The 12,634-nt window shown below is 36.6% G+C and overlaps 1 protein-coding gene across 3 annotated transcripts in view; it reads left to right on the top strand.

Moving 5' to 3' along the window:
* The first annotated feature begins 991 nt into the window (after window positions 1–991).
* LOC130917201 (synaptotagmin-like protein 2) overlaps window positions 992–12,634 on the top strand; it is a 41,863-nt gene continuing 30,220 nt past the window's right edge. The window contains exons 1-2 of one of the 3 annotated variants that reach the window (XM_057838343.1): window positions 992–4,352; window positions 10,643–10,797. In XM_057838343.1, coding sequence (XP_057694326.1) covers window positions 10,697–10,797 — 101 coding nt within the window. In that variant the 5' untranslated portion in view covers window positions 992–4,352; window positions 10,643–10,696. The remainder of the gene's footprint in view (window positions 4,353–10,642; window positions 10,798–12,634) is intronic. The other 2 variants (XM_057838340.1, XM_057838342.1) reach the window with 2 other exon arrangements.

A 12,634-nucleotide genomic window follows, 5' to 3' on the forward strand; every position in this document is an offset into this window, starting at 1 on the left:
AGCTGCACTCTGGCATATCCTATTTACTGTGAATCCTTTTTTAAAACGTCACTGGTATAAACGTGGGTAAATACTAAACCTTTTGTAAGTGTTTACTTTTCTCAGATTTTTTACATTTGAACTCCTCATGGCTTTTATATTATTGTAATGACTATGAGCCAGTCGGATGTTGGCACAGAAGGTACAGTCTGTATCACAAAAGAGTACACCCCTCGCATTTCTGCAGATATTTATATCTTTTCATGGGACAAAGCTGACAGAACGACACTTTGACACAATGAAAAGTAGTCTGTGTGTAGCTTATATAATCATATTTTCCCCTCAGAATAACTCAAACTATAGTCATTAATATCTAAACCCCTGGCAACAAGAATACACCCCTTTGAAACTCGTACATCCCTAAATGTCCAAATTGAGTACTGCTTTGTCATTTTTCCCTCCAAAATGTCATGTGACTCGTTACAGGAGTGCTGTCAGCATTGCTGCAGAGATTGAAGAGGTAGTGGGTCAGCCTGTTAGTGCTCAGACCATACGCCGCACTCTACATCAAATTGGTGTGCATGGCTGTCACTCCAGGAAGAAGCCTCTTCTGAAGACGGTACACTAGAAAGGCCGCTTCTCATCTGACCATAGGACATGATTCCAGTAATCTATGTGCTTTGTTGACATGTCATCAGCAAACTGTTTGCGGGCTTTCTTGTGTACCGTTTTCAGAAGAGGCTTCCTCCTGGGGTGACTGCAATACACACCCCATGACATTTTTGACACTGTAATTTAGTTGCCCGGGGTGGACATTATGGTATTTAACTCAGAGGCTGATATTAACTAACCAAAGTTGCTGTTAAAAAAAAAAAAAAGTTTTTTTCATTGACTGCACATTAATGTCGGCACATTAGCACTTAGAACACTCAAATTAAGAAACACATAAACAACCTTCCTACTGTTCAACTGGCTTAATTTTAGTTAATGAACTTTTCAGCCGTAATCGGTGTCAGTGGCTGAATTAATGGGGGGGGGGGGGGGGGGGGTAAACACTATATAATTTTGTTCATTTAAAAGTTTTAATTAAAAAACTATGGCAAATTGTTTTAATATTGTAATTTCTAAAATGTTTATTTTGTCTTGACACTGGCTTGGGAGCGCCTCCGAATCCCCCAGTCAGAGCTAGTTAATGTGGCTCGGGAAAGGGAAGATTGGGGGTCCTGCTGAAACTGCTGCCCGTTAGCCGACTTTGGATACCCTGTTGAAGAAGGATGGATGGGTTTCAAGGCAGTTTTCAAACCATGGTCCAAACCATTATTACAAATAGAGAAACTGGTAAACCATGGCTACAAACCCAACGAAAATCCCAAGAGTACTGTGACAGCCTACATTTTATATTTACAGTACTTAGGTTGTCCTATATTTCGATTTGATCTTGCACATTATAGTAGGGCAATGGCTTCAAAATGGAATTTGAGATAGGCGTACCTTTTTGTTACTTAGTTCATCTAAGGTAGGGTTGCCCAAGTCCAGTCCCTCCAGTGGCCTATACTACGAACAGAGTTCAACCTCCCCAGAAGTAATCCAGTTTACCATCGGGTAACCAGAGTTGACAAAACCTAGTTGTCTAGTTTGTGGTCAATCAGTGCTACGACGCTGATTATGAGGTTGATTACTCGAACCTGTGTCAACCCAGTCAGAGTTACTGCGCGTTCACATAAAAGGGGGCGGTGACCAGAGTCAAACACTACTTGTGACGATGGCACGGGCACCTTACTTCACGGAGGAGGAATGCGCGATGATCATGCGGAATTATGAGGAATTAAAATCCACCCTCACCGCGAAATCCAACACCGCTTCGGCGAGTAGAGCGCAACGGGTCTGTTGACAGCGAATTTACAGATCGTGTGATTTGTGAATGCGTCAATATGCCAGTTTACTTATGTCCATGAAAAGAAATAAAGCCTGCTGTCAGGACAATAAAATAAGATTTGGGACATTAACAGTAAGAAATAATTGTCACGCATCACCACACGAAACAGGATGATTGTATGTTTAGTCTCCTTGACTGCACGAATACGTATGTTCTTTTTTTTAGTTTGGACCTAAAAAATCCAGCTCGACCCGAGCCGAGTCCGATCAATAAACTTGATTTGCAGGCCTGAGCCCGACAATGTCAGGAGGACACGTCCGCGGAGGAGTGCTGTTTAAATAGAGCGTGGTTAATTGGAATCCTGATGTTAAGCAAGATCTAACTCTGACACGACCAGGTTTGGCGTGTGGCGTGTGTTGCCATGGCAACACTTCTCGGTTCCAACATATCCACCTTTCGTAGTCTCGCATAGCCGCGAACTTACGTCGCACGTGATAAAGTTACTCTCGAAGTTACCCTGCTAAGCCAGAAAACCGGCTTCGTAGTATAGGCCACAGGACCCCTACCCAGCTTGTTTTCAATGTATTTTCCTCCCTACACAAGCTGGAAAGGGGCTCTCGAGGAACGGACTTAGGCACCCCTAATCTAAGGAACTTTTTTTTTTTTTTTTTAAATAACTGTTGTTTCTTTACTTTTTAGTGTTTTTACAGCCATCCTTTTACGTACATGTGACATTTTTTTTTTTTTTTTTTGTAATTTGAAAAAACCTGACAAATACCTGGCATACATACAGTGACATCACATTTTGGTTCATATAGGTCACATTTCTGTACGAATTGTTAATACCGTATTGGCCCAAATATAAGGCTGTGTTTTTTGCATTGAAATAAGACTGAAAAAGTGGGGGTTGTCTTATATTCGCGGTCTAGACATTATACACATTCATGACGCTAGATGGCGCCAGATATTTTGAAGTGATGTTCTGTCATGACAGATCTCAGCTACTCTCAAATTGAACCAGTTTGCATTTTATTGCAATGTTTTTCCTTATTCCGATTTTTTTCAAGACTATAGTTACAGTTAGATCTCACTTTGATGGTTAATGCAGTTATTGCAATTTTGTTGTTTTATTACAATTAGGGCTGTCAAAATGATCGCGTTAACGGGCAGTAATTAATTTTTTAAATTAATCACGTTAAAATATTTGACGTAATTAACGCACATGCCCCGCTCAAACAGATTAAAATGACAGCACAGTGCAATGTCCACTTATTACTTGTGTTTTTTGGAGTTTTGTCACCCTCTGCTGGCGCTTAGGTGCGACTGATTTTATGGGTTTCAGCACCCATGAGCATTGTGTAAATTATCGACATCAACAATGGCGGGCTACTAGTTTATTTTTTGATTGAAATTTTTACTAATTTTATTAAAACAAAAACATTAAGAGGGGTTTTGATATAAAATTTCTATAACTTGTACTAACATTTATCTTTTAAGAACTACAAATCTTTCTATCCATGGATCGCTTTAACAGAATGTTAATAATGTTAATGCCATCTTGTGTATTTATTGTTATAATAAAACAATACAGTACTTATGTACCGAATGTTGAATCTATACAGTATATCCATCTTGTGTCTTATCTTTCCATTCCAACAATAATTTACAGAAAAATATGGCATATTTTATAGATGGTTTGAATTGCGATTAAATACGATTAATTTTGATGCTGTAATGAACTCGATTAATTAAAAATTTTAATCGTTTGACAGCCCTAATTACAATAGATTGGTCTATTCATATTTCAAAAACCAGAAGCCATTCATTTACGAGTGTGATTCCACTTTAGTTTACATATTTAAATGTTCAGCTATTCAGATTCGAATGAGGCAAAATAACATGCTCTTTCTCTCAAATATATTGTTATAATCATTTGTTTCAGATGTACTGTAATTATTTTCTGGATAAAAATGAATTTGGTGTTCAAAAAGTCTTTTTATAAACTTGACCCAAGATGTCATGTCTGCCTACAGTATGTGGATGCCAGGTCTCAAATACCATTACTTTAAAGATATATGTATTCTTCATTATGACTTAATTTTTTTTAATTAATAAAACTCATTTTTCTTATTTATTCAATCATCTCTTTGTTTTAATCAGAATTAGAAAGGCCAAGGCAACAGAAAGTTGCAGAACAGGTGTGGGTGGCTCGGTCGTCGGTTTGGCAAACACTGACGACACCCTCAGGCCACATGCGGCTATTACAACACGCACTATTTGCTCTCCAACTCTTTTCCCGAGCCATTTTTAGTGACTTCACTTCACCAGCTGTAAACCAGGCGTGAGGCTGTCTGGCTGCAAATTTCCAGGATGGTCCAACCCATCTCCTGCCCCTCTTCTTAACTGCACACTGAAGATTTGAGATCATCCAAGCAGCAGCAGATCAGGGTGTTTAACACCGTTTTTGCACATAAAAGAGGCCAACTACAGCTTCAAGGTAGGATACATCTTCAGTATTTACAATACACTAACATCTATCTCTATTATTTTGACTCAAAACAGAATAGCAAAAATATCGGCCCTCTCTCTACCAGACACCAGAACAAAAAAAAAAAAAAAAAACATTTATCCGTGAAACAAAAGTAAGCATTATTGCTCACTACGTTACTCACAAAATGCATTAAGAACACGACTCTTATGCTTGTGCGTCTCATTGTCTGGTGAGTAAATAAGGTCTCTTTCAGAACATTTTATTTGACTAAGTAAAACCAGTCGAAGTAAAAAAGTATACACTGGCAAATATATTTGAATAATTATATAATAGTTAAAAGAGGCACAGACCGATTGGGTTTTCTTTGTAAACATGTATTTAATTAAAATAGCTCTTACTGTGTTCCTTTAAACTTTCTTGCACGAGTTATGATTTTTATTATTATTTTTGTGTGTGTGTGAAAAGTTTTATTACTATATAAGACCGGGGTCTCAAACTTGTGGGTCAGGGGCCAATTGCAGCCCACAGGACAATATTTTGTGCAGTATTTGTAGTATTAGTGTTGACCACCCGTTTTTTTGCGATGGGCAATGGGGGGGAAAAAAACTATAGATAATGTGAAATAATTATTTGAAGGATACATTTTTGGGCAGGGGAGAAATCAATTATTTAAATACTAGATACAAGGTAAATAAAAATACAAAAAATAAAATAATTATATGTATTTAAAATAAATGAATTAATTCAAGGCTGCATTTTGGGCAAAACATTATTTAAATGGTAATCTTTAAAAAAAAAAAAAAGTTATATAAATAAATAAAAACTGCAAATTAAAAAAGAATACCGACATCCATTCAAATAAGTGTGGTGTATGTGTATTTTGCTCTGGGAATTTGATTTATTTAATAATTTGTGACTTCACATAGTTTAACCCTTCGGCTGCCTTAAACGACAAAAGACGTTCCGTCCATCTTAACTGGGAGGGGCTGGAGGCAATCATTTGAGCAATTCTCACATTTAACATTTAGTCATCAACGTAGTGATCAATAATGCTTACTCAGGTTTTATATGGGACATTTAAAAAAATTAGAAGTCATGGAATGGATTTTGTCAAAATTCAGGCCTTAAAAAGCATTTAAAAATAAATGTTCGAGGCATTAACAATTGGTAACTTGACGGTAAAAAAAACAAAAACCTTTTCATTCACATTATTTGAGTTGCCTGATATCATCGGGTAGCCAAGATAAGAGAATGTAAGATCATTATGGGATTAGCGAACAGATCCTATGGGCTACCCAATAATATAGGCCGATAAACATTTTAATTTTAAAATTTGAAAAGGATATTGGATATTCACGACATTGGTTTTTAATTATTGGTTTTGGGCCAATGTGCATGTTGCTTTCAAAGTAGATGTAAAAGCGGTGGATAGCCTTTGTACAAGGGCTGGTCACAGTTTAGCACAGCAGCTATGCTTATTGACCATTAGATGTCTCAAAACGAAGGTGCTTGGGAATTGTTATGTGAGCAGACCATTTGCATTCATGGTGCAAAAATTAAATGAACACTAAATGACTGAAAAATAATTAATTATAAGCTCATTACATACCTCATTCACTGTACTGAAGATGTGTGCCTTTGTTGTTATTTTGAGCCAGAAGCACTATGTGAGCTATAGGTGATATGGCAGTGTCTTAGGGCACTTTGCACTTCACTTGATTAAAAAAAAAAAAAAAAAAAAAACTAATGTTGTCACTATTTTGATTTAAACAAAAATATGATAGTGCAATATAGGCGCTTTTTCCCATAACTTCAGTTGACGTTGTTCTATTATTTTTCACAGAATACTTATTTTAAAATCTTGAAATTATTGCATTTATCATTATTAAAGGATCCAATGGGGCATCACAAGATAATTAGCCATAAAATGTTAAGTCCATGACAGCATATATCGGTATCGGATTTTAGGTGTTGGACAATATCGGGATATCGGTTATAAAGTCTTTATCGGACAATTCTACTTAAAATTTGTATGTGTGAAACTTAAGTTGGGCATGCCCATGAAATTAGTTTAAAGTGGCATTAAAAATGGCATTAAAAAGCATTAAGTGAGGTTTTCTGATACCTGTAGAAAACGTTACTTTTGTTTCAAGGTTAATTATAAGTTTGTTGTTTTTTCTAGTTCCTGGTGGAGAGAGCAGTTCTCCCAGTTGAAACGGACAGGATGTCTGTTGGTGTTCTCAATATCAGTTTTTCTCCTTTACTACCACAAAACATTCTCTGTGATCTGGGCTGGCAGTGAATCAGTTAAGTTAATAAAGCTAATGATAACTCTCAAAAGATTTTTCTGAATGGGTTAAATGAGTGTCCAGTGAACAAATCAAGTATATGTAATATTTTTAGTTAACTAATTATTAGGGCTGTCAAAATTATCGCGTTAACGGGCGGTAATTATTTTTTTAAATTAATCACGTTAAAATATTTGACGCAATTAACGCACATGCCCCGCTCAAACAGATTAAAATGACAGCACAGTGTCATGCCTACTTGTTACTTGTGGTGTTTTGTCGCCCTCTGCTGGCGCTTGGGTGCGACTGATTTTATGGATTTCAGCCCCTGAGCATTGTGTAATTATTGACATCAACAATGGCGAGATACTAGTTATTTTTTGATTGAAAATTTTACAAATTTTATTAAAACGAAAACATTTAAGAGGGGTTTTAATATAAAATTTCTATAACATTTACTAACATTTATCTTTTAAGAACTACAAGTCGTTCTATCCATGGATCGCTTTAACAGAATGTTAATGCCATCTTGTTGATTTATTGTTATAATAAACAAATACAGTACTTATGTACAGAATTTTGAATGTATATACAATATCTGTCTTGTGTCTTATCTTTCCATTCCAACAATAATTTACAGAAAAATATGGCATATTTTATAGATGGTTTGAATTGCGATTAATTCCGATTAATTAATTTTTAAGCTGTGATTAACTCGATTAAAAATTTTAACCGTTTGACAGCCCTACTAATTATATCTTTGAGCGTTTTGTTTTGGGCTTTTGGGAGGGAGAATTTATTTGGAAACTCTTTTTTTTTTTTTTTTTTTTTTTCTTAAGCAAATACTTTTTTCCCGAATATCTTAAACTACCTCATCGCTGTCTTCGCTGGCTCTTCACATAAATGACACATTAAAATATTCCTATAAGTGCAAATATTTGAAAAAGCTCTCAACAGCACTCTGTCTGCAACAAAACATGAATACAGTACATGAAACAAAAATACAAATTGCTGCTTTTTCTTTCCGTACTTATTCACTGTTGAAAGTATGTAAACAACGTATTATGTGACCCAGAATTACATGGGTTCAGTCTGAGTATCATAATGAAAAAGACAGCTGATATTGGCAACTCCTCACAAAGCATCACTTGTCATTTATCCACATGTTCCATTTTCTGCAATTACATTCATTTAGAAAAAGTGGAAGCGTGTTGTGCCTGTTAAGTGTTCTTTGTTTTCATCTCGCGCTGCTTCAAATAGTTGAAAATGCTCACAATTTAATGGCATTATATCACAGATTGCTTGTTAGCGGAAGCAATAAAAGAATTGAAGAAATCAAAAGAAATTTTAATCATCATAACCAGAGGCGTCGCGTCCCATTAGGCAAACCAGGCAATTGCCTTGGGCCCCCAGCCAGCAGAGCCCCCAGAGGGCCAACAGATTTAGCACATGCAGCTTTACTGCACTGTCGCAGCGACAAGTGCGGCAGTGCCAGTGAAAGCCTTGTGTCTGAGTTCCCTGAAGGGGCCCCTTCACTCGCTCTACACTCCCCCTCCCCTCCCCCTCACGTGACTCAGAGTGAGAGTGAGCGGCGATTTGGCTTTTTTTTTTTTATTGCCGTATATCCAAAATGAAGAGACGTTATCCTTCTGGAAGCGACAAAAGAAAGAAAAAAAAAAGCAGAAGAGTAGATAAGGAAGCAAGACAGCGGTGAGTGTACTATATTACTGTAGGTTTATGTCCTAATGTAGTAGAAGCCGGGCACTTTGAGTGTCCTAAACAGCGCTCTATGAGACCGAGGCGTTATTATACTTTTATTAAATATGCTATTGCTCCAAGTCCAACTGTCCCCATTACTTGCACTCGCTCGAAGGGCCCCATGCAGTCATTTTTTTAATGACGAGGTCATCATTTCATAGCACCTTTAAGTTTGTCATATCCAGGGGTGCAAGGAACAAGGAGGAACGGTGTACCGGGATGAACTTTTCAGGCAGAACGCCGTGCTGGCATTCGGTGCTTTGATCCCGAAAATATGACGGCAACTGTCACCCCATGTTTGAAAAAAACCCTGCCACACACTAATCTCCAATAAGAACAATCTACGAACGTCAGATTTACATACACAAGCGTTAACAACAAACTTAACAAAGAGCTTGTGTAGCATCATCCGTTTCCACCGATTTTTATTATTCATTTATTTACTCTCCTTAGTTCTTCCCAGCATCTCTCTGTATCTGACAAGTAGGTGTTAGATGGGGCCTAAAAAATCCAGCCCGGCCTGCGGTCCGCGGTGTTAAAGCCCAACCCGATCAATTAACTTTTGCAGGCCCGAACCCGAAAAAAAACCCCTCGAAATTTTATGTTTTATTTGTTAGGACTCAGGAGAAGGAGGAAATGCGGGGATGCGATGCGTGGTTGCGTTTTGTGTGATCACATTTGTGACGATTCCTGTCCATAAAGATAACTAATTAAAGCCTGTCTTTTCTAACGAATTCTCCCAGTTAAACAATAAACATTTATATCTTTTATATTTGTATGTCAATGCTATCATGCAGATAGTGGATTTGACATTTATTTTAATGTCTTCCAGTTGGCAGAAAAAAACGCAAGTTTTCTCAATGTTTAAATAGTCTCTATATCTTTATGATCATTATAAATGCATTTACACAACGAAATAACGCTGGGAAAGTTTGCTAAATACACATCTCGTATGAGAGCAAAGTATCACAGTCGTTTACATTCAGCGAAGCCGACACAGGTTTCTGTATAGCATCTTCTTCAACAATCAATTCAATTCAGTTCAATTTTATTTGTATAGCCCTATATCACGACGAGGTTGCCTGAGAGGGCTTTGCAGAGTCAATATGATACACAGTCAATCAATTTGAAGCCTTTCCATGCCCCACTCTCCTCTTTTATATTCCTTAGTTTAACATCCATACATCATTTTGGTATACATACAGTGGGGAGAACAAGTATTTGATACAATGCCAATGGATTTGGCAATGTATCAAATACTTGTTCTCCCCACTGTATACAAATATGTATTTATTCAAAAAAAAAAAAAAAAAAAGTTAGCGAGCGAGAAGTCCGGCCAGACCCCAACGGGTCGGATCGAGATGGGTTCGGGCTTAAGATCTATCCTCTACAAAAAAAACAAAGACAAAAAAAAAAGGCTTGTCTAATTACCGTAAAGGTGCAATGCAACGGAAAAATATTTAAGAGAAAGGAAAGAGTTGATTAAGTTTGTTTTGTATTATTTTATTTTATTTTATTTTATTTGGGTGGTTCAGAACACCTTCCATGTTAATGTGCACATATTTTCGTTCATTTGATTAAATATGATTTTAAAAAGTCTGTTTGTTTTGTCTTCAAAATATATTCAATTTCACTGTGCATAATATAAGTCATTTGCACTTAAAAAAATTAATTAATTAAAAAAAAAAAAAGTATTTTACTTATCTTTACTATTAAAAAAAAAAAGCCAGTGTTTACAGTATATTATCTTCAATTTTAAAGTATATCCTATGTTCTTGAATAGTTAAAATTAAGATTTTGCTTTTAAATTTGAGGAAATATAAAAATTAGATGGCGTTTTAGATGGAATTTTGTAAATCAGTAAAGAAATACTACCGGTATTTTGAATAGAAATCAGTTTCTCATTTATACCTTCTTCCAGTGTAATGCAGCAGCCTAATGCATGTATGAAACCTATTAATTCATTCATTCATTTTCTGAGCCTCTTAAACTCGAAGGTCAGGGGGGCGCTGGAGCCAAGGGAGTTTCGGCAAGAAATTCTAGCCACTTTCACCCCTGGTCATACCAAACATAAAACAAAAGCTAATGCGAGCAAACAAAGCAAAACCTTAAATGAGCTGGTGATTTCATTTCAATCACCTCTTGTAAAAGCTAGAAATTCCCACTCCTGCGTATTTGTTCTCATATAGGCGTATTTTTGTAATAAACTGTCACATGCATAACCAAATGCTTGACACTGTTCTTTTTCAGGTGTTTCCCAATCTGTCACCATCTTTAGGAGGGAGAGGCGGTCTACGGGGAAGGATGATCGACCTTAGCTATCTCACGGAAGAAGAGCGGGGCATCATCATGACCGTACTTAGGAGGGACGCTCAACTCAAGCAGGCCGAGGAGCAGAGAATCAGGTTTATTATTATGTTACAAGCTTCACTCACTTCCTGTGAGCTTTTATTTGCTGCGGGACGTTGGTTTAACAGCCCTGGAATAGGTTAACTCAATAACAAGGTGGTGGCGGGGAATGTGACCTGAAAAACTCCATTATTGGACACGTGGGCATGGTTTTACACACACAAGAATGTAAAATATTAGCTACAGTATATTAGATAATCAGTGCTAAGGGGGAGAGGGTAAGCCCACTGTTACACTGCCCACAACATAGGCTCAGAGGTGGGTAGAGTAGCCCAAAATTTTACTTAAGTAGCATTACTTCAAAATATTATTACACATGTAAAAGTAAAAGTAGTCATCCAAAACAATGTACTCTAGTACAAGTAAAAAAGTATTTGGTGAAAAGAATACTCAAGTAATGAGTAACATTGTGAGTAACAGTTTACGATGTTTGTTTTTTTTTTTTTAACAATGGTATTTTTTTCTCAGCACTAAGTTATCTATATGAACTGTTGTTATTACACTGTACAATAATCCATTACATAACCACATTAAGCCAAAGAAATCCCCCCAAAAATAAATAAAAGAATTCCGACGAGAGGAAAAAAAATTTCAGAAGTGAAGTGTCATTTTTCCAAAGAGCACGACTGCCCTCTAATGGGGATAATAGTTCCTAGTTTGAATAGTTGAATCGTGAATACCTGTAGTTCTTTCATAGTTCCTATTATGAAATTAAAAGGATCATATATCCAGTTTTCCGAGGTCAAGCACTGCCAAATTAAAACTGGGAGAGAGGTTAAAATTGGCGCTTTCGAGTCATGTTGAGGGCAGCACTGTATGTCGAATACTTAATTTTTTACGGTGCTTTAAAGACGCCACATGATTGAACAGGCTGGCGTGATCATAGAATGGCAAGCTTGAGTCTGATTATAATGCATAATGGAGTCATGTGATTGCTGTTGCAAAATCTCATTGGTGAAAATGGTAGAGCTAATGTTGGCATTGCTGGCAACAACAAAAAATTGAAATCTAATATGTCGAATGATGAAGAAAATGTAACAACTAGTGTAGCCCAAAGTAGCGGCGTTAGAGTAGCATTTCTTCTTCACAAATCTACTCAAGTAAAAAGTATAGCTGAATAAAGCTACTCTTGGACGTACATTTTTCCCAAAAAGTTACTCAAGGGGGGGCGGGGGGGGGGGGCTCTAAGTTCACACAACTTAACATTTCAAGTTCACTTTACAAGGTTTGCCTCCAAACTTAATCCTTCAAGTTAATGCATCTTATTGAGTTAGGAATACTGAAAATAAGTTACCTAAGAAAACTTAAGAATTTGAGTAGCGTCTGCTTAAAATCTTAAGCATGACTTATTAAAAGTTTTAATTGTCTTTAGAGTGCAATTTGTAACAAACCATATTGACACATGAATATCTTTTATCTACAGTTCACCCATATATTTTTTATGTACTGTATGGTCACCCAGTCTGAAGAATTTGATTTAAAAGAAAAAGGACAGAAAAAAGTTAATCCTTTCATGCTCGCTGAACTGATGTGTCTTGTGACGTGCATGACAGTCTTAAATTTAGAGTTGTATTTTTAAAGGGGAAGACAACACCTTCTATAAATGGCTTTAATGAGAAAGACTGTTGCTCAAATTTCTTAGACTTGTAATAATATGGAAAATGTCGAAACAGAAATATCCGTTTATGGGAGCATCCATTTTTTTGGTGGTAGTTTTACCCACGCACATGCACACTGGCTATGCTTACATGGACAAATTCTTCCTATTAAAAGCCTGATTGGAATGAAAATGCTTCATGTACACACCCATTATTCGGAATATTCTAACCCAAT

The sequence above is a fragment of the Corythoichthys intestinalis genome, chromosome 6, assembly GCF_030265065.1.
Source record: "Corythoichthys intestinalis isolate RoL2023-P3 chromosome 6, ASM3026506v1, whole genome shotgun sequence".
Taxonomy (NCBI): domain Eukaryota; kingdom Metazoa; phylum Chordata; class Actinopteri; order Syngnathiformes; family Syngnathidae; genus Corythoichthys; species Corythoichthys intestinalis.